Source organism: Pseudonaja textilis, chromosome Z (assembly GCF_049901715.1).
Source record: "Pseudonaja textilis isolate UNSWEBS1 chromosome Z, rPseTex1.2, whole genome shotgun sequence".
NCBI lineage: Eukaryota > Metazoa > Chordata > Lepidosauria > Squamata > Elapidae > Pseudonaja > Pseudonaja textilis.
This window is the reverse complement of record NC_142008.1, coordinates 2,909,675-2,934,926: the sequence shown is the minus strand read 5'-3', so window position 1 is coordinate 2,934,926 and position 25,252 is coordinate 2,909,675. Positions and strand designations below refer to the sequence as shown.

Below are 25,252 nucleotides of genomic sequence, written 5' to 3'. Positions count from 1 at the left end.
TCTCTTTCCTTCACTCAGTTCCAGCATCAGCATATTTTGCCCTTACGATGCAATTTCTAATTCACAACTCCCAGGATCAGAAGAAGGAAAAAAAAAAGATCCCTGAAATATATATGTCAATATATTTCTTTTTCACCGCGTTAGATTACATCTCCTTTAATGGGGTAGCTGACATAGCTTCGTTTACTATCCCACGCCTGGAGAGGAGGCTGACACATTCCACCTCCCCAATTTGAATAATTATTCCAGAAAACTGGGGTCACTTTGCTGGAAAGAAGCCAAACTCATCAGATTAGCAGATGACACCAAGCTGGCAGGAATAGCCAACACTTCGGAAGATGGGCTGAAGACCCAGAAGGATCATGACGGATTTGACCCTATCAAACAAAATGCAATTCAGCAGTGATTCTATATTTAGGCAAGGAAAACCAAAAGTACCCATATAGACTGGGTGAAACCAGGCTCAATAGCAGGAACTGTGAGTGGGATCTCGGAGTCCTAGTAGACAACCATTTAAATAGGAGCCAGAAGCTGCCAAAAAAAGCCAACACAGTCCTAGGCTGCATAAACAGAGGGGCAGAATCTGGATTGTGCAAAGTGTTAGTATCACTTTATAATGCCTTGATAAGGCCACACTTGGGAAACTGCATTCACTTTTGGTCGCCATGATGTTAAAAAGATGTTGAGACTCTGGAAAGAGTGCAGAAAAGAGCGACAAAGAGGATTAGCGGACTGGAGGATGAAATATATGAAGAATGGTTGCTGGAATTGGGTACGACCAATTTAATGAAAAGGACCAGGGGAAACATGATAGCAGTCTTCCAATATCTGAGGGGCTGCCCCAAAGAAGAGGGAGTCAAGCTATTCTCCAAAGCACCTGAAGGCAGGACAAGAAGCAACAGGTGGAAACCAATCAAGGAGAGAAGCAATTTAGAACTAAGGAGAAATTTCCTGACAGTGAGAACAATTAACCAGTGGAACAACTTGCCACCAGAAGTCGTAAATGCTCCAGTACTGGAAGTTTTTAAGAAGAGATTGGATCAACCGTTTGTCTGAAGTGGCGTAGGGTTTCCTGTCTAAGCAGGGGGTTGGACTAGAAGATCTCCTAGGGTGCCTTCCCATGTTTCTTATTCTGCTATTCAAGTTGTCGTCTAGGTGTGTCCACCAACAAAATCAGGTTCATTTTAGGGGCAAATGTAAAGAAAGTCGTTTGCTGTTTAAGCTGCCCTTCCAGCCCTCAGTACGAGAATGTTCCCCCAGGGCGAGGAGAATGTAGACAAAGCTTTCCACCCCTGAATTATTCAGTTTCCACCAAATGAACATTGAACACGGAAAGGCAAAGAGATGCTTGCAAAATCCCATTACCCTGTCATGGATTTAAGCCTGCTTTTCTTTTAGACTCACCCAATTTCCTGAGCAGACTGTAAAACAAATTTCTTCCTCTAAACGTAGAAAAGTAGCCAGAACAACACCCTTTCTGGAGTCATACAACTGGTCCTCGACTTATGACTGGGTGAAGTTATTATGATGGACCCCTCCCCAAAGTGCTAATGATCCACTCAAGGACCTTATTTACAACCGTTTGCCGAATCCCATGGCCACACGGCCATGTTATACATCATTTTTTGCAGAAAATAGCCATGTCCTTCTGTTTTGGGGTGGAAACCAGCCCATTAGTTGAACAATTGGTTCTCTGCAAAAGAAAGTGGATTGTCTCAACTTACACCCACAAAGTGGCTGATGGGCTAAGTAAGAAGATTGCGCCACTGTCTCGTGCGGATCTTAGCTGTCTTAATTTGGTTTTAGGATAGCTGTGAATAATGCTTTAACTCTTGTGTTGTTTTAATCTATTAATTATTTTACTTGTTGTATAACTTGTAAGCTACCCAGAATCACTTTGTAGGGAGAAGTAGAAGAAAAATGAGAAAGAGGGAGGGAGAGGGAGAAAGAGAAGAGGGAGAGGAAGAAAGGAAGGAAGGAAGGGGGAAAAAGAAAGAGAAAGGGAGGAGGAAGGGAAGAAGGATGGAAGGAAAGAAGGAAGGAAGAAAGACTAAAGAACAAAAGAAAAAGAAAAAAGGAAAGAAAGGAAGGAGGGAGGGAAGAAGAAAGACAGGGCTAGTGGCTGAAAGGGAGAAAGGTAGCAAGGGAGAGGGAGAAAGAGAGTGAAAGAAAGAAAAAAAGGAAAGAAAGAGGAAGGAGGGAGGGAAGGAGGGAGGAAGATAGGAAGAAAGGAAAGAGAAAGGAAGGAGGGAGGGAGGGAAGAAGGTAGAAAGGAAAGGAGAGAGGGAGGGAAGAATGAAGGAAGGAAGGAAGGAAGGAAGGAAGCTCAATGACAGTCATAAATAGAGGACTGTGTTAAAACTCTAAACCAGATGAAGCCTTTAATCCTGAAATAAAGCTTGTGTTCTGTAACTCACTCTTGCCCCCTAGTGGCTGAAAGGAAAAATATTTTCACAAAAAGGGAATTTTGTTCTTGTGAATATCACATCCGCCTGCTTTTCTTTCGTAGGATGGGTTCACATGCCAGAGTGACCTACAAGCCACAGGTAGTCCTTGGCTTATGACTTCAATTGAGCTCAGGTTTCTCTTTCCAAGCAAGGCAGTTGTTAAGCGCATCATGCAATTAAGTGAACCTTGTGGTTGTTAAATGAATCTGGCTTCCCCATTGACTTTGCTTTTCAGAAAGTCGCAAAAGGGGATCGATCACCTGACTCCAGGAGACACTGTGACCGTCCTAAATATGAATCGGTTGCCAAGCGTCTGAATTTTGACCATGTGACCCTGGGGGATGCTGCAGAGGCCATGTGGCAAGAAAAGTCATCAAATGGGGCAAAACTCACTTAACGACTGTTTTGCTTAGCAACACAAATTGGATTCGCAAGTAGAGGCCTTCCTGTATATATTTAGTGCTGCAAATACAGGTATTCCTCAACTTACAACCACAATCACTACAAAAATGCGCATTGGTAAGCAAAGTTAAAAGTGAGACATGGTCAATTTTGCCTTTTTCTTTTTGCAAAGTTTAAGGAAATCTCTGCAGTCGTTAAGTGAATCGTGCAGTCTTTAAGCAAACCCGGATTCCCTTGTTGACTTTGCTTGGCAGAAGCTGACTGGGAAGATCATAAAATGGGGAATTGTGTGATCCCAGGACATTGTAACCATCGTGAATACATGCCGATTGATAACTGCTCAAGTTTTGATCCCACAGCTGCGGGGGTGTTGTGAAGTCGTAAGTGCGAGGACTGGTTGTTAAGTTCCATTTTTTTTTCAGTGCCGTTGTAGCTTTGAGCAGTCATCAAATGAACGGCTGTAATTTGAGGACTATCTAAAGTTGCTTTGGTTTAGCAAATCTTGTCTGTAAGCAAAAATAATAATTCTACATTGTCTTTTTTTGGTTCCTGGATCCCGACAGATGCAGAGGTACATTCCTCATTTTGCTTGCTGCTTTTTACTTATTTATATTTATTAAATTTTTATGCTGCTCCCCAGCTCCCCAAAGTTTACTTTCCTACATCGATTTTAAGAGATACTTAGGAAAACCTGGTCTCTGAATAAAATCCACCCAGATCCGACACACCGGAGATCAAAGCGAAGAGAGGCAGAAAACATCACTCACAAATAGGTGTCGAAAATGGAATTTACTCTTCTTATTGATTCCTCTTCGAATTTACAAATGAAACCTTTATTCCCCCCAGATATTAGAAGCCGAGTCTTTTGAACGCAGTGCAAAGGAGAAGTGGACAAAGAGAACCAGAAACACACTGAAGGCTCTTCGGTTTAAAAATAAAAATCTGAAAAGTGTTTTAAAATCCTTTGATCCTTTTGGGAGTTGATTTTGAATTTTAACATTTGTTGGCTTTCATTCAGATAGGAGAAAAATCAGATCTTGGCACCAACGGAGAGAGATTTTTAAAATTTATTTGTTTGTGTGTGTGTGTGTGTGTGTGTGTGTATACACACACACATACACACACAATTTAATGCACTGTATGCGATAAAAACTATGTTGCGTTTCCTGAAGAAAAATGTTGTGTGAACAGAGTCCTTAATTTTTGAAGTTACAATGGCACTGAAAAAAGGAACCGACCACTGTTTCATACTTACGTCCGTTACAGCATCCCCATGGTCACGTGATCAAAACTCAGGCTCTTGGCAATTGATTCATATTTATGACCGCTGCAGTGTCCCGGGGACCTTTTGATCAGCAGAGTCAATGCGCAAGGCGGCTTCACTAAACAACTTTGGGCTCCCTTGTGGTCGTAAGTCGAAGTCACAAAATTTAAAGGGCACTTTGTCAAGACGTTTAGGGTGGGCTCAAATAGGTAGCCACATCCCCTTTTTCGAAGTCTGAAAGCTTCCCCGTGTCCCTGCAATTGGAAAGTTAGCAGACCTGCAAGATTTTGCAAGCCAGACAATTGGAAAATTATGGATTTAAGACGACGCCACCCAAAACTTCTCCTTCCGTTACCCAGAGCCGCTTCTCACAAAGTCTCATCAAACTTTTGAGGATTGATTGTTAAGTCCCTTCCTTCAGCACTGTTGTAACTTTGAAGAGTTTTTGAATTAATGGTCATAATTTGAGGGTAAAAACCGCATAGGAAGTCCTTGACTTATGACCAGAGTTCAGCCCAAAATTTGTTGTTAAACACCGTGCTGTTTAGTGCAGGGGGCTCCAACCTTGGCAACTTTTAAGACTGGGAGTTGAAGTCCACCAGTCTTAAGATTGCCAAGATTGGAGACCCACGGTTTAGTGGATTATTCCCCAACTTGAAGACTCTTCTTGCTATGATTATAGGGATCCCTGCAGTTATTAAGTGAATTTGCCCCCCACCCCTGCTTGTCAGGTTGCAAGAGAGGAATCCCATGACCCTGGGACACTGCAACCGTCATATATATGAGTCTGTTGCCAAATGTCCGAATTTTGATCACGTGACCATGGGGAATGCTGCAACGGTACTGAAAAACAGTCTTTTAAGTTGCTTTTCCAGTGCTGTTGTACGTTTGAATGGTCACTAAGCCAATGGTTTTAAGTTGAGGACCCACCTGTATTTCATTAAAGAGTTAAGACTTACCTGGGTGATGGGACTATCTATATTAGGACATTCACGGAGGTAGCCAGAGACTCCGAGAACCTGGCAGTGAACAAGAAGTGACAGACTACACCCAGCCCAGGTCTGTTAACATTTAACCTGCTCAACACTTGTTTGCAAGGGTCCTTGGTGCTCTCTGAGCTTGGTTTCTTTCTTGCAAATGTTTCATGACCCAGCTAGGTAATTTTATCAATGCTGGCAGGGAGTGGGGTTTGTAGAGAGGAGGAGGAGGAAAAGGGGAGGAGGAGGAAAAAGGGGAGGAAAAGGGGAGGAGAGGAAGAGGAAAAGGGGAGGAGGAAAGGAGGAAAAGGGGAGGAGAGGAAAAGGGGAGAAGAGAGGAAGAGGAAAAGGGGAGGAGAAGGAAAGGAAGAGGGGGAGGAGAGGAGGAGGAAAAGGGGAGAAGGAGAGGAAGAGGGGAAGGAGAGGAAGAGGAAAAGGGGGAGGAGGAGGAAAGGAAGAGGGGAGGAGAGGAAAGGGAGGAGGAGAGTGGGGTCCTTGGTTTCTTTGAGGGGTTTTCTTTGAGACGTTTCATGACCCTACTAGGGAACTTCATTGGTGCTAGAAGAGAGTGGGGTTTGTAGACGGGAGGAGGAAAAGGAGAGAAAGAGGAGAAGGGGGAGGAGGAGGACATTGGGGTCCTTGGGGGTTTTCTTTGAAATGTTTCATGACCCAACCAGAGAACATCATCAGTGCTTGAAGGGTGAGGAGGTTGTGGAGAGGAGGAGGCCCGGGAGGTCTTTGGTGCCTTCCAAGTTTGATCATTTTCTTGCAGACGTTTCATGACCCAGCGAGGCAACGTCATCAATCTTGTGTTCCGTGCCATGAGGTCTAGTAACACTGGAGTTACACTGAATTCAACCCAACAAATGCCCAGCTTAGGCGCGCCCTTATAAATTACCTTTTGCTTGGAATAAAAATTCATCTCGCTCAGTCGAACTGGAAAAAAGTAACTTTAAGAAGAACATAACACTTTTCAGTGGACTTTTCCTCTTATTATTATTATCTGTGCGAGCACCTGTATGTAGAAACTCAACCGAAATCTAGATACATGAGAAAATTCTACAAAAATGCCATTATCAGCGTGAAACCTTGTAACCAAGGCTGTTTTTTTTTTCCGTTCAAAACGAGGAACAGTCTATGTACAGGTAATTTTTACAGGATATTTCATCTGAAGGCACCTTCACCATTGGTGGTGTTTCAAGGCTGTTGCCTTTTCTATCCCAACTTAATATAAATACATTTATCTACAATTTAGTGTGATGCAGACGAGATTCAAGAGTCCGTTTCTCAAACGATTCCTCCCCCAAATAATGTTATAATAAATTATATGTGCATTATGACAGCAATTGGCCACTTTGGCTGTAAAAAAAACAACAACATACCCCAAACCCTCAATTGTTCAGTGAAGAATCTTGTGCTTTAAACTTTAAACCCCGCAAAGCTGGTTGCAACCAAGTTCCAGGGCTTCTCTTTGACAAAGCTTAGGACACACTTGGGAGTCTTCAGTGCATCCGATTTTTTTTTCCAGGTTGGTTTTCCCGGAATTATCCATGGTAGATGTGGCTTCCCGAATCTATTCTCTGCTTGAACAAATTCAGGCCTCTAAAACTCTGAATTTCCACTTGAATGCAGAGCAGTAACGGGTGCCTTCTTCAGCGCGCATATCCCGCGGCCTTTTCTTGGATTACGCAAAATAATCCGAAAAGATTGCGAGCTTCCTTCTTTTAAGCAGATATTTTCTTTGTTGCCTCTCAAGGCTTAAAAATAGTTTTTTTTTTCTTTCTCTTTCTCTCTTTTTTTTTCTTTTTCCCAAAATGCATTATTTTGAGGAAGGACCGAAAGGAGAGGAAAAAACCAACCCAAATTTACGAGTCAATCTGCTCGGAGCTGCCTTAAAATAAACCTCTCTCAAAGCTGAGACCTTTAAAAAAAAAAAAAAAACTCCTTCTCCCCCGCGCCCCCATTTTCATACCCCGAAATCTGGGGGTTTCTCTGCCACCTGCCGGGTCAGGATCTGGTGAGAAGAAAAGGAGGCCACAGCGATGTGGAAGAGAATCTGCCAGTGATTTCGTAATCCGTACAGGTAGACGTTGCAGAGGCAGAGCGTGACAAAAAGGATGGAGACTTTGACCTTCCGGGCCGAAGTGTAGAACAGGTAAAGGTAACACTGCAAAAATGTGAATTTTGAGAAAGAAAGGGGGGAAAAAAATGGCTGTTAAGTAAGCAAAGGTATGAACGCAGTATATGGATAGTGCTTGTTTTACGACGGCAATCGGGACCGGAATTGCTAAGCGACGTGGATGTGAAGTGCAATGGTGGTTATCGTTGTTAAGTGAATCCCTATTGTGGCCTGCCAGCCCCAATTCAGAGGAAGAGGAAGAGGAGGCGTGGGAGTCAGGATCAACTGAGTCGGTTATCAACTGATTAAATCAGAATCTATGTAGATTCTCAGTAATCCAGGTCACAGTTGTCCGAAAAGTGCTTTTGAACTGTTGATCCAGTTCTACAGAGGAATTATTGAGACTGTCATCTGCGCCTCTATAACTGTCTGGTTTGATTCTGCAACCCAACAGGACAGACACAGACTCCAGAGGGTAATTAGGACTGCAGAAAAAACAATGGATACCAACCTGCCTTCAGTCAAGGACCTGTATCCTGCACGAATCAAAAAGAGGGCTGTGAATATATTTACAGACCCCTCACATCCTGGACATAAACTGTTTCAACTCCTTCCCTCAAAATGACACTCTACAGAGCACTGCACACCAGAAGAACTAGACACAAGGAGAGTTTTTTCCCAAATGCCATCACTCTGCTAAACAACTAATTCCCTCCACACTGTCCAACTATTTACAAAATCTGCACTACTATTAGTATTAATCTTCCCATCCTTCCTTTCACCCATCTCCTCCCACTTGTGACTGTAGGACTGTATCTTTGTCGCTTGTATCCTTACGATTCATATTGACTGTTTCCTAGTATAATAGTAGAATCTCAGTGGCGCAGTGGTACAGTACTCCAAGCTACTCCTACTGCAATTGGGCAGTTCGAATCCCACCAGGCTCAAGGTTGACTTAACCTTCCATCCTTCCGAGGTGGGTAAAATGAGGGCCCAGATTATTGGGGGAAATAGGTTGACACTGTAAACCTCTTGGAGAGGGCTGTAAAGCAGTGTAAAGAGGTATATAAATCACTATTGCTATGATTTGATTGCTTATTGTACCCTGTGACTATCATTAAGTGTTGTACCTGATGATTCTTGACTCTTGACGAATATATCTTTTCTTTTATGTACACTGAGAGCATCTGCACCGAAGACAAATTCCTTGTGTGTCCAATCACACTTGGCCAATAAAAGAATTCTATTCTATTCTTTTTTTTTCCTTGAAAAGACAACTCAATTGTTCTTTATTTGAGGAAGAAGAGGAAAACGTTACATATGTATATAATGTATAAAAAACACATGAAGCTTCCTGCATAAGAAGTGAACTATTTTCCTCCTCTTCCCTTTTGAAAGGAAGAAAGAAAAAAAAATAACCACCTTTGAGATCAATGAAAACATCTCAGCAAGTTGAGGCATGTTTAAGTCACTTAAATCCCAAGAAAAACAGACAATATATGTACATATGTAAGTTACTTACCAAACCGAAGCAGGACAGGAAAGGCAGCAGAAATGCTATGATATTTCCAATTCCTTGGTGATCTTCCTAGGGGAAAATGAATTCGAGGGTCAAATTAAAACCCCAAAAATGAACTTCAAGGTCGAATTGAGCCAGCTGGTGCAACAAAAAACAGACCCACTGAAACACGAGCACATTTTCTCGCTCTCTCGCTCTTTTTCTAAAGCAGATACTTTGGCACCCTAAGGCAGAATCTGAGTTAGTTCAGGCAGTCCTCGCCTTCTGGCCATAATGCAGCCTACCCGTTAGGGTCGCAAGTTGAGACAAGTTGTTAACTGAGGTGACCGTGGATCGTCTCACTTAACAACTGCCATCCTTGTGCTCCCCGATACGGTAGTTAAGCAAGCGTATAAGTCGTTAAGTGGAACACAGGGTAATTCAGGGCTGGAGGGAGGCCCTAGGTGGGACTAGAACTCACTGTCTCCTGGTTATTGGCCCTAAGTCACCCAGCTGGATTTCACGCCTAAGGCGGAACTAGAACTCACTGTCTCCTGGTTATTGGCCCTAAGTCACCCAGCTGGCTTTCACGCCTAAGGCGGAACTAGAACTCACTGTCTCCTGGTTATTGGCCCTAAGTCACCCAGCCGGCTTTCACGCCTAAGGCGGAACTAGAACTCACTGTCTCCTAGTTATTGGCCCTAAGTCACCCAGCCGGCTTTCACGCCTAAGGAGGAACTAGAACTCACCCTCTCCTGGGTTCTAAGCCTCTTCTGACCCAAACCTGGTTCCAAGAGAGCAAACACGAGACAAAGGTAACAGCACAACCTTTTAATGTTTCTTTTAAAATCCCGTTCCTTCACAGATAAAAGGCTGCTTCCAACTAATTATCTCCGACAAGAAAGAGCCTTGCAAAGTTTTTGCAAGGCTGCCAAGAACAGACAAATCTCCTAAACAATAAATCAAAGAGTCTCCAAACACCAACTCAGATATTCTAACCCCCACCAGGCTCAAGTATCAAACTTCTTTGCCTTCTGCAAAGAACTGCGGTTTCTCAGCTGGCTTTTATCTCTTAAGGGAGCCTTACTCCCGAGTCGCCTGTGCTGCTGCAGCTGCACTGGGCACAAGCTCCTCTTCCTCACTGCTGCCAGCCTCCACCATCTCCGAAGGCAGCCCCTCCACTCCCCGATGGTCCTGGCCCCATCCCTGCATCCCACGCAGGCCCCTCACCTGAGGCCTCGCTCTCCGAGACCTCAGCCATCCGCACCTGCTGCCGGTGAATTCACAACCAAGCCAGCACCTTCACCAGGAGCCCAAACTGACTCTCTTGGCCCCCCCAAATTAGCAGCCCAGTTACCTGCAACGAATATTCTGCCAGGTGAACCCCTCGAATGAGATTGAGCGCACCGCACATGATGTTGAGAATGAGGGAGAGGATCCCCAAAGGAGACACGGGTTGCATCCGGCAAGCAGGACCTATAGGGGAATTTTTTTTAAAAAAAGGACATCCAACAAAGGTGAAATTTGGTCCGTCCTGCTAGGAAACTTACAACTCCTCTTCCTTAGGCCCCCAGTCATGCTCCAATGTGCTAATAAAGGGGAATATTGTTAGCTCAGGGTTGACAGGAAGGGATTTCTGAGCTGGCTTGTTTTCTTACAGATGTTTCATTACAGTGTTGGTTGGGGCGGTTTTAGAGGGTTTTTTTTGGTTTGAGGCTGTTTGCTGTTGGGTTTTTGGCAGTTTCTCGACTGCGGTATTGTTTACTTGATTATTGGACCGATGTTTAACCTTGGAGTTAATCGCCCCAAATGTGCTTTTTTTTTCAAGCAACTGGACTTTCTGGTTTTTCTTTGAAGATGTTTCACTTCTCACCCAAGAAGGTTCTTCAGCTCTGACTGGATGGTGGGGAATGGAAGGGTTTATATTCCTTGCAGACAAAGCTGGTCATTTGCATCCTTTTAGAGGGTTGTTGAGGCCACTTGGAGGTTTATCAGTGTCCTCAGGGTCACCTGAGTGACAGAGAAGACCGCTGGTTTGAAAGAGGGGGCGAAAAGGCCACCTATGTCAAAATTAAACAGCCCTCTCTCGACAGAGATGGAGGGATACAAGATCATCTATCTTCATTCTCTACAACACAAGCCCTTCCAAGAAAGCTCCACACCCATTTGCACCACTTAGGTATACCTTGAGGACACATATAAACCTTATTTCCCTTCATCCAGTGAGTTAGGACAGAGCTAGTCTGAGCTTTATTCCAATGTTGTTAAATTAGATTAAATTAGGGATTGAGGCAGAGTTTTTGTCTCTTAAGTTTTATTTTATTTAAGTTTTAGTTTTATTTTATAACTTATTTTAAGTTTTATTGTCATTTTTTCCCCTTTGGGCACTCTGGCACACATTAAAAATGAAATCCGTCGCCTGTTGTCAAAAGTGTAAAAATACATGACACGCCTATAAACATGCTATAAACATAACCAGGTGTATATGTACGTCCTAACACATAAATACATATAAACGTTAATCGCTCTCCATCTCGAACGCATAGCGGAAAGAGGAAGTTTGGGAGTTCACAAGGTTGATGCTGCAAAACTGTAGCAAGGAAAACAGGTCGCGAGGACGATGTGTAGCGTCTCAGGCAATCCCGCTCGAGCATCGCTTCTGTGCCACGCCCTGGATAGAAGGGAGTGAACTGCCAGTGATCTTTCTGCCATCTTCACCACTTTCTGGCCCGCCGTCTTATCCAAAGAAGGAAAGCTTCCAAACCAGACTGTCCTGCAATCTTTTTTTTCTATTCTATAAAGTGTGTGTGTGTGTCTGTGTCTGTGTGTGTGTCTGTGTGTGTGTGTGTGTGTGTGTGTGTGTGTTCCAGCATAACCCTGGAATGCCTTGAGCAATTACAACCAAACTTGGTATATATAGATGACTTACCCTCTGGAAACAAATACTGTGGGGGTAAGACACCCCTAGCACCCCTCAGGGTATGTGTGTGTGTGTGTGTGTTTGTGTGTCTGAAAATGGCTTCTACTGTACAGCACAGTGGACTTGCCATGGTAATGGCTTCACAGTAGTCCACAAGGGGGCTCCCTCTTGTGGAGGAATAGAAGAATTGCAACGTTGCGCGAGAGACAGTACAACAGCGTGAGTCCCGACTACAGGGTTTTCCTGTCTAATAAAGGATTGGGATAAATACCTGGGCGACGCCAAGTTATCGGCTAGTATGATATAATTTCTTTCCGCATAACTTTCTTCAAGCCACCCATCTCTGTTGCCTTCGACCTGCGATGGGATGAACAGGAAGAACCTAACCGCAATGTATGATAACTCACCTGTCTCAAGGTGGACTTCCGCGCAGCCGTTCACCGTCCTGTTCACAAATTCCATGTCTTCCCAGCTGACGAGGGCCGGAGGTCGCAAGCGGAAGTCTTCCTGCATCTTGGCCACGTCGATTTTTGGCTGAGCGCAGTTGGTGTGATTAAACTTGCTTTGGGTCTTCTGGATGACATTGTCTGTGGCGGGGAGACAAACAAGCGCTTTCTCTAAAGACTAAGAAAATATTGGTGTGTGCTCCGCTAAAGACCCACCGACAGAGTTTGGTAGCTTATAGGGTTGAACTGCATCTGGAGATTACAGGTAGTCCTTGACTTACGGCCACAACGGAGGCCAAAGTTTCTGTTGCTAAGTGAGGCGTTTGTTTGGCAAGTTTTTCGACCATCGTTGCCATGGTTGCTAAGAGAATCACTGCAGTTGTTAAGTTAGTAACGTGGTTGTTAAATGAATCTAGCTTCCGAACTGACTTTGCTTGTCAGAAGGTCGCCAAAGGGGATCCTGTGACCCCAGGACGCTGAAACGGTCACAAATACGAATCAGCTGCCAAGTGTCTGAATCACATGACCACGGGAATGCCACAAGGGTCATAAGTGTGAAAAAATAAGTCGATTTTTTTCAGTGCTGTTGTAGCTTCGAACGATCACTAAACAAACTGCTGTAAGTTGAGAACTACCTATATCTTACTTCCAGAAAACCTGAAAGATCCGGTTAGGGACAGATCCTCACGGAGAAGATCTAAGGGATTATTACGGCTCGACCACCACTTGACGGCTTAGGACCAAAATTGGAAATCAGAAATTTCAGTTGCCAAGCCAGGAGGTGGTTCAGTTGCACCCAATTCTTTGACCCTTTTGACCAAAGCAAATCACTGCAGCTGTTAAGTGGGTCACGTGGTTGTTAAGTGAATCCAGCCTCCCCTACTGACTTTGCTTCTGAGAAGCTGGCTGAGAAGGTGGCAAATGGCAGTTGCGTAATCCCAGCGTAATCCCTGCCACCATCGTAACTAGCCGCTGATTTGCCAGGTGGCCTGGATTTTGAGTGACCGTCGGAATATTGCAACAGTTGTTTTAAGTCAACTATTTTTCTGTGGCGTTGTAACTAAAGGAAAGATAGTTTAGGCCAGGGATGGCCAGTAGCAACATTGCTACTGATGGTTCTTCACGCAGCAGTGACTAATTAGAACAAAACATTTGTAGCTCAGAGTTGAACCCTGGGCTCCCAGGTGCTCTCTGAGCTGGGCCGTTTTTCCTGCAGATGTTTCATGACCCAACTAGGTGACATCATCAGAAGGGAGTGGGATTTGCAGAATGGAAGGGGGAGGAGCAGGAGGAAGGGGTGGCGGAGGAGGAAAGGATTGTGGGGTCCTCGGCGCTCTCTGAGCTTGGTAGTTTTCTTGCAGAAGTTTCACGACCCAACTAGGTGACATCATCAGTGCTAGAAGAGAGGGGAGGTTCCAGACAGGGGGAGGAGAGGGAGGGGGTGGGAAAGGATTGCGGGATCCTCAGCGCTCTCTGAGCTGGGTGGTTTCCTTGGGGACGTTTCATGACCCAACTAGATAACATCACCAGTGTGAGGCAGCGTGCAGTTTTCTCCCTGTTTCTATACCGTAAGTTTCCCCGCCAGCGTTGGCGGGGGGGTTGTGTTTTCTTCCTTGGTAGTTCCTTGATGACGGTATTGTTTTGCGCACGATTTTTTGGTCCGGTGTTAATCCATGCTTATCTGTGTTTCTGTGGGGTCCTTGGTGCTGAATTTGGTTGCCTTCCTGGAGACATTTCATGAGCCTCATCAGTGCTAGAAGGAAGTGTGGTTTACAATGAGAAAGAAAAAGAGGGAAGGAAAGAGGAGGAGGAGGAGGAGAGGGGAGGAGGAGGAGGAGGAGGAGGAGGAGGAGGAGGAGGAGGAGGAGGAGGAGGAGGAGGAGGAGGAGGAGGAGGAGGAGGAGGAAGACGACTGTATGGTCTTTGGTGCTCTCTGAGCCAGGTTACCTTCTTAGACATTTCACCACCCAACTAGCTAATATCATCAGGGCCAGAAGTGATTCTATGAAATGTCCGAAAGAAAATAATCAAGCTCAGAGAACACCAAGCCCCTCACAGGTATGACGTGATCAATTACCACCCCTCAAAAAAAAAAACAGAAAGACACAAAGCCAAACCAACAACGTACCAAATTCAAGGAAAGTGTATGGCCTAGAAGCCAGGCTGACGCTGGTGGCATGGTAGGAGGTGGCGAATTTGGAGTGGAGCTCCTCCAGGAAACAGAAGGCCATCACGGCTGGGTAACTGCTGAGGGCGATGCAGGTGCAGGCGACGCCTCCAGAGGTGTGAAAGCTGAGAAAGAAAAGGATCGAAGGTTAACCCCGGAGAGTAACAAGGAGGGGGAAACCACAAGTGAGGGACGGATTTCGCGTGCAAATAAAGGAAGGCGTTTCGTAGCAGGGGGAGATCCGACGGAAAATGCTCACCTGTCTACAGGTAGGGGGGCGGATACAGAAAAGAGAAATCTGGGGGCTCAGTTGTGGCTGTTGAGTCGAGGACTCCCTGTATAAGATGAATTTCTATTGCCCGATGCTAGATGGTGCTACGGTTTTACCGTTATATCTGCATAATGTGTTCCTGTTGCTTGATAAATTGGTGGCTTTCTGAACTATAGCGTAAGACTTATACACCGCTTCACGGGGATTTTACAGCCCTCTCTAAGCGGTTTACAGAGCCCAGCCTATTGCCCCCAACAATCGGGGTCAACCTTGACTGCTCAGAATCGAACTGCTGGCAGCGGGCGGTGAGTTACCCTTGCAGTGCTGCATTTAACCACAATGTCACTGTGGCACTGGATTATATGAGCTGCGGTGGTGCAGTGGTTAGAATGCAGGACTGCAGGCCACTTCTGCTGACTGCTGGCTGCCAGCAGTTCGAATCCCACCAGGCTCCAGGTTGACTCAGCCTTCCGTCCTTCAGAGGTGGGTAAAAGGAGGACCCAGATTGTTGGGGGCAAGAGGCCGACTCTGAAAACCGCTGAGAGAGGGCTGGAAAGCACTATAAAGCGATATATAAGTCTATGTACTATTGCTATTTTTTCCTTCCTTCCTTCCTTCCTTCCTTCCTTCCTTCCTTCCTTCCTTCCTTCCCCTCCCTCCCTCCCTCCCTCCCATCCATCCCAGCTCAAGGTCGACTCAGCCTTCCGTCCTTCAGAGGTGGGTAAAATGAGGACCCAGATTGTTGGGGGCAGGAGGCTGACTCTGAAAACCGCTTAGAGGGCTGTAAAAGCACTGTGAAGCAGTATATAAGTCTAAGTGCTATTGCTATCTGTATAGGTAGTCCTTGACTTACAACAGTTCATTTAGTAACCATTCAAAGTCACAACCGCACTGAAAAAAATTGACTTACGGCCATTTTTCACACCAATGCAGCATCTGCAGGGTCACGAGATCCAAATTCGGACGCTTGGCAACCGATTCCTGTTTATGACGGTCGCAGTGTCCCAGGGTCACGTGATCCGTTTTGCAACGTCCTGACAGACAAAGTCAACGGCGGAAGCCGGATTCGCTTAAGCAAACGTGCCACTCATTTAACAACTGCAGTGATTTGCTTAACAACTGTGGCAAGAAAAAGGTCACAAAATGGGGGCAAAGCTCACTTAGTAAACGTTTCACTTAGCCACATTAATTTTTGGGCCCCGTTGTGGCCGTAAGTCGAGGACTACCTGTATTTATCCACTGTTTCATAAGCTAGTCAGGATGACTGACTGAAGTCTCACACACACACACACACACACACACATATACAGAGAGAGAGAGATCAATGAATGAAGAAATAATATATTTGATTATCAACCTATTAACAGCAGCTAGAATTGTATTTGCACAAAATTGAAAAAATTCCGATAGCAGAGGAGGTGATTAAGAAAATAATGGAACGTGCAGGAATGAGTAGATTAACATTAGCAATTAGACAGCAAGAAGAAAAAGAGTATTATAAGATTTGGGATTTATTCTATGAATGATTAGAAAGCAGAGTAAGAAATTAAAGAATAATAACAATGATATTTTATAACTGATTATTTTTGAATAAATTACAACATGGATATAATCTAGTATAGATGGGATAGTTTGAAACCGCAATTAAAAAAGAAAATATAATGACGATGTAATAATGACGTAATATGATACATAACGTTGACTAGAATATAATCTGAATGTAAACTCAATGAGAAATGTATAAAAATAGTAATATGTGCACAAGATATACGTACCCAGATGACACACTGCATAACTAACTGAAAGATGGTTTTTATTTGTTGGGTGTTTTAAAAATAAAAATTCAAAAAAAAAAAAGAACAGTGAACGAATGAATGAAAACAGGTCTAGCCAGTTTCTGGGTGTCGAAGGACAGAGCACGACTTACTGTATACTGAGGTCACGTTCTCTGGCCGTGCCCCGTTCCGGATACTGGGTCAGGACGGAGGACAGGATCTTGAGTCTCTTCCTGCATTCCAAAAACTGGGGATCGAGGTGGAAATCGCTGGACGCCGAGAGAGGAAGCCCGTCCCTTATCCGCACCACGCAGGCGAAGAGGATCATGGACATGCTCCAATGGGAGAACTCATGGGACCTCCTGGAAAAAAGGAATTCGGGACAGTCCAGGTCCACACTGCTCTTCGGCCCGTTTGATACGGATAAAAAAAAAAAATACAGGTTACAACGATTCTTTCAGTGAGACTATCTGGAGTTACTGTCAACTAAAAAAGTACTGCTTTGGTCTTTTTAGTTGCCAGCAGAAAGGGAGTGGGGAAAGCAGCGCATTCCTTAAATGCTTCAGATAATTACTAGGCAGCCAAAGCTGTTGGCACACAAGATTATTACTGGAGAGCACGATTGATGACTCTTGGCTATGGATGTGTCCCATTGGAGAATATACATCCGGGGGTGGGGAAAGACGAGGGTCAAGGGGGAAATGAATGATGCCTCTTAGTGTCGGCTGCACCCAGCTAACGCCAACATGGTCACTTTTTTTTAAATAAATTTTATTGATTTTACAATTAAAACAAACCAACAACACATACACAAATGAAAGAAAAGGAAAGGAAAGAAAAGGAGAAGAAAATAGAAAGAAAAAATAGAAAACAATTAAAAACATTCTCCTCTTCAACAGTTTGTAAGATTTTTTTTTTAACCCTTAATTTACGCCATATGCACACACCTAATCCTTACATATAACTATATATCACTACTATGGATTTATTCTATCCTCTTTTACCTTATAGTGTAAAATCTATCTTTGGTCAATCCATTTGTACCAGCAGTTCCAGTTATTGTAGTATATTGAGGTGTCTTTATTTTTTAGTGCCAAAGTTAATTTGTCCATTTCTGCACAACTTGAAATTTTTTGAATGATCATCTCCTCTGATGGAACCTGAGGCTGCTTCCAACACTGGGCAAAGGCTAATCTGGCCGCTGTCAAAATGTGTATTATTATGTATTTCGCTTTTTTTGATATTTGTTTGTCAAAGATCCCTAACAAAAAGGACTCTGGTTTGTATTCGGTCTGCTCTCTTGTCATTTCTTCCAGCCAAATTCTAATTTTATGCCAATATTTTTGAGCTTCTGTACAGGATCACCACATATGGAAAAAAGTTCCCTCTTTTTTTTTTGCATTTCCAGCAATTCGGACTCATATTGGGGTGGATCTTCGCTAATCTCGAAGGTGGAAGGTGCCATCTATAAAACATTTTATAGGCATTTTATTTAAATGCTACCGACTTTGTAATCTTATTGTTTCTACCCCAGACCTTTTCTCATTCTGTTAAGGTGATGCTACGTTCTACATTCCTACTCCAGGCAATCATGTTCCCTTTTACAATTTCTTCTTCTAATTCGACTTCTAATAAATAATTATAAAATTTTGTTATATGTTTTTTGCCTGATCCTAATAAAATTTTATCTAATTGCTGGAGTTTATTGTTGAGTCCGAATTCTTTCTTGTCCTGTTTATATCTACTTTGAATCTGAAGGTATGCCCACTGATCAATTTTTTGTCCTTGAAGTTCTTGCCGCGATTTCAAATTTCCTTGTGTATCCAATAGGTCCTTATATTTAATCATTTTAGTGATATCCAGATAATTTGGGTGGATTATCACCTCTATTGTTGAAATCAAGATTGGTACTTTTAATAGTGTTTTTTCCGTATTTTCTTCCAATTAGTTAATAATGAGTCTCTGATTAGATGTCTGTGGAAATATTTCTGACTAGTCTTCCCTACATCCCATAAAAAAGCGTGCCACCCCCTCTGCGAATCGTGGCCTTCTAAAAATAATATTCTCTTGTTAGTTAAATTCACCCATTCCTTCAACCATACTAAAGAGGCAGCGATATAATACAACTCCCAATTTGGAAATGCCAGTCCTCCCCTGCTCTTCATATCCTGCATTGCCTTTAAATTTATTCTAGGTTTTTTCCCTTGCCAAATAAATTTAACAGTTATTTTGTTGAGTTCTTAAAAAAAAGAAAATTGTGTACTTTAATTGGGATCGTCTGAAATAGATATAGAAATTTTGGAAGAATATTCATTTTAATGGCAGCGATCCTGCCTAATAATGAAAGTTGCAGCTTACCCCATGTTTCTAAATCCTTCTTTACCTGTTGCATCAATTTATAATTATTTTCCTTGAGTGTCTTACAATGTGCTGTCAACCATATTCCTAAGTATTTAGCTTTCTTTATCACTTGTATTTCCATAACTTCTTCTAACTCTATTTTCTGTTTTGCTGTTAAATTTTTAGTCATTTAGTTTTCTTCTTATTAATTTTGAGTCCTGCTACTGCTCCAAATTGTTCTAATTCATTCATCAATTTTTGTCCTCTTTCTATTGGTTCCTCGATGAAAAAAATCATATCGTCCGCAAACGCTTATATTCTTCTTTCTTAACCTTTAATCCTTTTATATTTGGGTTCTGTCTAATTCGCATTAATGTTTCTAATGATAATATGAAGAGCAGGGGTGAGAGTGGGCAGACCTGTCTGACTCCTTTTTCTATTTTTATTGGGCAGGTATATTCCCCATTTATTATAATATTAGATTGTTGTGTATCATAAATAGTTGTTATAATATTTTCAAATTTGATGCCTAAATTCATATTATAAATTTTTTGGATTAAAAATTGCCAATTTAAATTGTCGAAGGCCTTCTCTGCATCTAAAAACATAAGTGCAATTTGTTTTTCGGGGTGAGCTTCATAAAATTCTAAGACATCTAGTACTATTCTTAAATTGTTCCTAATTTGTCTGGTCGGGAGAAATCCATTTTGGTCTTCATGTATATGCGCGTTTAGCATTCTTTTTAGTCTGCTTGCTATAATAGAAGTAAGTATTTTGTAGTCAGTATTTAACAGTGAAATCGGCCTATAATTGTTTATATATCGGGGATCCGATTCCTCCTTCGGGACCAGCAAAATCAATGCCCCCCTCCATGAGTCTGGCATCCTGGCAGCCAATAAAACATCATTAAAAACTTCCACCATAAAAGGTCCAATTTGTTCTGCAATTGCCTTGTACAGCTCCCCTGGAATCCCATCTGGGCCCGGGGTTTTGTTGTTTTTCTGGTTCTCTATTGCTGATTTCAATTCCAACCAAGTGATGTCTTTGTTTAATAGTTCTACCATTTCTTCCCCAATTGCTTTATCCTTCACTTCATCTAAATAGTTTCTTATTCTATCCTCATTAACATCTTCCTTTTTATATAAATCTTCAAAATACTTATGAGCAATTTCTTTTTTCTGTTCTATCTCCTGCTGTATATCCCCCTTTCCATCTATTAGCTGATATATCAATCTCTTTTCTTTCCTTTTTTTAGTTTATAAGATAGCCATCTTATTAGCATGCTCAAAATAAGTTTGTCTAGTCAAATTCAAATTTATAATCATTTTCTCTTGTTCAATTAAATTCAATTTATGTTTAGCTATCATTATCTGATTTTGCAATTTTGAATCCTTTGGGGTACTCTGTAACTGAGTTTCTATTGCCTTAATTTTTTGTTGTAATTTATTTTGCTGGGCATATTTTTCCTTATTCCTCTTGGCATTATAAGAGATTGTTATACCTCTTATTACTGCCTTCATTGTATCCCAAATGTTTTGTTTCATGGTTACTCCATTATCATTTTCCTTTAAGAAATAATTTAATTCCTCCTTGAGTTTGTTAGTATATTCTTTTTCTCTTATTAATTGTATTTAACGTACATCTTTTCTTGGTTTTTCCCTACCCTTCCATATTATCTGAATTGGATTATGATCTGCCCATTAGGTAAAATTTCAGTCTCTTTTATCTCATTTGCTATTTCCCCATTCATCCATGCCATGTCAATTCGTGTCCATATTTGATGGGGATTTGAGTAGAATGTGAATTGTTTTTTCTTGGGGTGTAATCTTCTCCATATATCAATCAAATTTAACTCCATCATTTCCCTACAAATCTTGAGAACCTCTCTCTTCCCCCTTTATTCTTCCCCCCCATTACTGTGGTCTTTTTGATAATCAGCAATAGAATTGAAGTCTCCTATGATACAAATATTTCTTTTTTCCAATCCTACTATTTTTCCATAAAGATGCTTAAAAAACTCTTTTTGATCTCCGTTCGGGGCCTAGATTACCACTAAGAGAATTGGGATGGCATTGATCCAGATCTGCAAAACCAGAGTTCTTCCCTCAGAGTCTGACCATATTAACTCTGCTTTCAAATCCTCTTTAACATATACTGCAATCCCTTTCTTTTTTCCCGTGTCTGCTGGTGCGGTAAATAGCTTCCCTAATTTCGGATATTCTAGGTGTTTTTCATCTGTTTTCTTTATATGAGTTTCTTGTAGGCATATTATATCAGCATTTTGTTTGATTAGTTTAGCTAATATCCTTTTCCTTTTTGTCGAGTTTAAACCATTTATATTAATTGATAGTAGTTTTTTTTCTTCTTCCATTTAATTAATTTTGTTTTGCTCTTTGTCTTGTAACGACTCCGATCTCTCCTTGTGCCTGAAGGTGTGTAGTTTCTTCTGTCTCCTGATGTAAATGAGTATTTCCTTGATTTCCTAAAGTTCCATCTTTATTTTTGTAATAACCTTGATCTTCCTGGGAGTTTGTTTCCAGTTCCTCCTTACTGCTCTGGTCTTCCAGACGAATCTATTTTAATTTTCCTTTCTTTCCAAGACACTAACTTCCCTTCTGGGATTAGCCATTTAAATGCAATTCTTTTCTGATTTAAGTAAGCTGCTAAGAACTTGTAGTCTCGCCTTTGTTCTCTTACTCTTCTTGGTATTTGTTTGAGAATCAAGATTTCTTTACCTTTGTACGCGATTGTTCCATCTCTGGACATTCTATAAATGATATCCCGGACACTCCTTCTCGTAAATCGTATATGGACTTCTCTTGGGCATTTGTGGTGTCTCGCATAATTAGTGCTAACCCTATAAACTTCATCAAATTCCCTTAAGATGTCATATTTGTCCTTTTCCAATAATCCAGCCAGTATTTCTGCCATTAGTTGTTCCAGGTCTTCTTTGGATTCCACTACATTTTTGAATCTCAAGTATGTAGCTGCCTTGTCTATCTCTAGGTAGACCAGTGAGTCCTCCACTTCTTTACTTGCATTCTTTAATTCTTCATCTAACCTTTCTAATTTCCTTTCAGTTCATTCAGTCCTTTTCTCTACCTCTTTTATTGTTGCTTCATTTTCTCCAAGGCCTGCTGTAATATTCCAACTTTGTCCTCTACTTTAGAGATGTCCGCTTTCATTTCTGCTTTTAATTTCCCCATCTCCTCTTTAACTTCATTGATATCTGCTCTCGTCTCGTTATGGTTTTTCATCATTGTTTCTTGCAGCTTCGTCATTGATTCCTGTAAAGTCAGCAAAATTGATTGGATGTTGGCATTCGAGATATTAGCTTGTTTCTCTACTGGTAATATTTCTTCTATGGATTTTTGTGCCATGGGCAAAGTTGTTGCCAATGTTAATGTTGGGTTGACCTTCCTTCCAGTTTTCAGAGCTGTAGTAGTTATGGAAGTCATTTCTTTTAAGATCTGTTTCTGTTGTTGAACTATATTAATTATATTATCCCAAATTAAAATTCAGTGATATAATCTCTGTGTTAAGATTGAGACATGGTCACTTCTAATAAATCTTTTTTCTTACTCTGAGAAAAGGGCTAGAGACTTATCATTTGAATGGGGCTAGATTTGTCGGATCCCTGACGGTTACAACAGCACTGAGAAATGGGCTTATGACCAGTTTTCACACTTAAGACCATGGCAGCACCTTTGAGGTTACGTGATTGAATTATGGAGGAGGCTTGGCAACTGACTTGTATTTGTAATGGTCGTAGTGCCCCGGGAGTAGGTGGTCATAGGAATCCCCCTTTGTGACCTCCTGACAAAACAAAGCCAATGGGGAAGCCAGATTCACTTAACAACCTTGTTGGTAACCTAACAACTGCAGCGATTCAATTAACAACAGTGGCAAAAAAAAGATCATAAAATGAAGGAAATCTCGCTTAACAACTGTCTTGCTTAGCAGCAGAAATATTGAGCTCAGCTGTCAAGGACTATGTATTGTAAAGACTTACAAAGAGAAGCCACCAATATAAATGCAGAATGACAGCATGAAACTAAGACGGAGCACTACAACTTTAAAATGGAGATAAGGAAGTGGGGGGAAATTTGTTGGATGCTAAAATGATGCATTCCTCTAAGCCAGGATCTCTGGAGACACTCACAGCTCAGAAGTTGTTGAACTGCAGTGGAAGGAGGAGGTCATATAGTGACCAGGTTTAACTCTCTGCCCAATGTAGGAATCCAAAGTACAGTTCTTGATTTACGCCGATTGGACCAGAATGTGGTCACATGACCCCGGGATACTGCAACCATTATAAATATGAGCCAGATGCCAAGCAACCACATTTTGATCCTGTGACTGCAGGGATGCAGCAATGGTCATTAAGTGTAAAACATTATTATAAGTCACCTTTTTCAGTGATGTTGTAACTTTGGTCACTAAACGAATGGACCAGTCAAGGACTACCCGTATATCTGCAGATAGGCCTATCCATAGATAAGTTGAAGCTCATACTGTGGGTGTACAACTTGTCCTCGGCTTATGATCGTAATTGAGTCCAAAATTTATTTAGCTAAGTGAGAAATTTGTTAAGTGAACTTTGCCCCATTTTACAACCTTTCATGCCATTCTTGTTAAGCGAATCACTGCTGTTAGGTTACTAACACTGTTGTTAAGTGAATCTGGATTCCCCATGGCTGTAAGCGTGAAAAATGGTCATAGGTTCCTTTTTTTCAGTGCCATTGGAACTTCGAGTAGTCACTAAATGAATTATTGTAAATAGAGGACCATCTGTGTTTTGGAAGCTAAAATCAGGTCATTCTCAGCCCAGCCCTCCTCTAAGGGTTGTTACTGTGGGAAAAATAGGAGGGAGGAATATTGGGTATGTTGGCTGCTTTGAATTGTTTGTAAAAATAACAAAGGCGGTAAATTAATTAAACGAATGAATAAGCATACACAGTTAAGTAACTATAGCGTGGCCGTAATTTTTTTTTTAAAGGAATGGAAGATCCATAAAAAAAGAGATACCAATTTGATTCCAAAACACACAGCATATCAAGCAGAATAGATGCCTTTTATCTAATCTTACAGATTAAAAAAAAATAATGAATACGCCACGTGAATATGCCCTATCACTTCAAATGTTGGCTTTCCTCCCTGACCTGCAATGACCTCCATTCGGATGGTTGCATCAAGCCCTATGATTCTGAAACAAAATTATTTTTTATTTCTTATTATTATTTACAGCAGGGGTCTCCGAACTTGTCAATTTTAAGACTCGTGGACTTCAACTTTGCTGGCTGGAGAATTCTGGGAGTTGAAGCCCACAAGCCTTAAAATTGACAAGTTTGGAGACTTCTGATTTACAGATATCTCCTCGACATGATCAAAAATTGAGCCCGAAATTTCTTTTTCTCAACAAGACAGTGGTTAAGTGGTGATCTGCCCCATTTTACTGCCATTCTCACCTTAAGCGAATCACTGCTCTTGTTTAAGTTAGTCACACCGTCATTAAGTGAATCCGGCTTTCCCCGTTAACTACTGCTGGTCAGATCGCCAAAGGGGATCATGTGACCCTGGGGACACTGCGACTGTCATAAATACAAGTCGATTTACCATTTAAACAAGCTTGGAGAGCAACCACTGCCAAAAGTCCTGAATATTGATCAGGTGAATTGTTAAGTGGGAGAAAACGGTCGTTAAGTCATCTTTTTTTCAGTGCCGCTGTAACTTCGAACGGTCACTCAATGAACTATTCTTAAACCATCTGTTTAAGAAATAAATAATTTGGGTTGGAATAAATATATAAATTATTTAGTGACTGGTGGGAAGCATTTGACAACATTTTTAAAAGCCCCACCATACAATAAACTATTTTAAAAAGAAAAAAAAAACCCACCCCCCAAGAAGCAATAATACAACCCAATTTCAGTGTTTTTTATGAATACCATTAATTAAAATATTGTTTTTATTAATAATCTTGGAACAAACGACTTTTGTGGTCGTACTTCGAGGCCTTTTCTGATTGGCAGACCAGCCCTTCTGGAGTGGGCGGGGCACTTTCTGCAAAGTTTTGCTACTAGGCGGGGGCTCTCCCTTGCACCCAGGGCTATGCCAAGCAGCGCATGCACACCTTCTGCCAGTTATGCTACTGGGTGGGGCTCCCCCTTGCACCAAGGGCCGGGCCAAGCCAAGCCGCGCACTTTCTAAGTTTTGATGTTGGGAACACACTAGCACTCAGGGCCGGGCCAAGCCAAGCCAAGCCGCGCATGCGTACTAGGCTGCAGCCAGGTACGGGTAAATCGCCCTCCCCACAACCGGGCGAGGTAAGGCTGCAACACAGACTTTCTGCGAGCCCCCTGGACTTTGGCTCCCCACCCGCTTGTGCCCCAAGGGCCGAGACTGCCCGCTCCAGTCGGTAGAAGAAGAAGAAGAAGAAGAAAAAAAGAGAGAGGCCTTAGCCCTTCCCACGACGCCGCTCCCACCTCGCCTCTCTCCGCTTCTGGCTGCGCCACCGGATCGGAAGAGGGTGCCATCACAACAAACGCCTCCGCCCCGCCTACTTCCGGTCACGGAGAAGGCGGCGGCGGCCGGAGCGGCTTCGAGTACCATCGAGAGGCGCCGAC

The 25,252-nt window shown here is 42.3% G+C and overlaps 1 protein-coding gene across 2 annotated transcripts; it reads right to left on the bottom strand.

Moving 5' to 3' along the window:
- Positions 1–6,024: 6,024 nt before the first annotated feature.
- SEC22C (SEC22 homolog C, vesicle trafficking protein) lies at positions 6,025–25,197 on the bottom strand. Of its 2 annotated transcripts, none has more exons than XM_026720326.2 (7): positions 25,112–25,197; positions 16,439–16,648; positions 14,202–14,365; positions 12,035–12,214; positions 10,065–10,183; positions 8,732–8,797; positions 6,025–7,257 (listed from the first exon to the last, which is right to left on the bottom strand). In XM_026720326.2, the coding sequence occupies exons 2-7, from the start codon at positions 16,618–16,620 to the stop codon at positions 7,057–7,059; spliced, it is 912 nt and encodes a 303-aa protein (XP_026576111.1). In that variant the 5' UTR covers positions 16,621–16,648; positions 25,112–25,197; the 3' UTR covers positions 6,025–7,056. The 2 variants fall into 2 exon arrangements, with proteins under 2 accessions (XP_026576111.1, XP_026576112.1); XM_026720327.2 differs by lacking the exon at positions 25,112–25,197 and adding an exon at positions 24,095–24,219.
- Between the last annotated feature and the right edge of the window lie 55 nt (positions 25,198–25,252).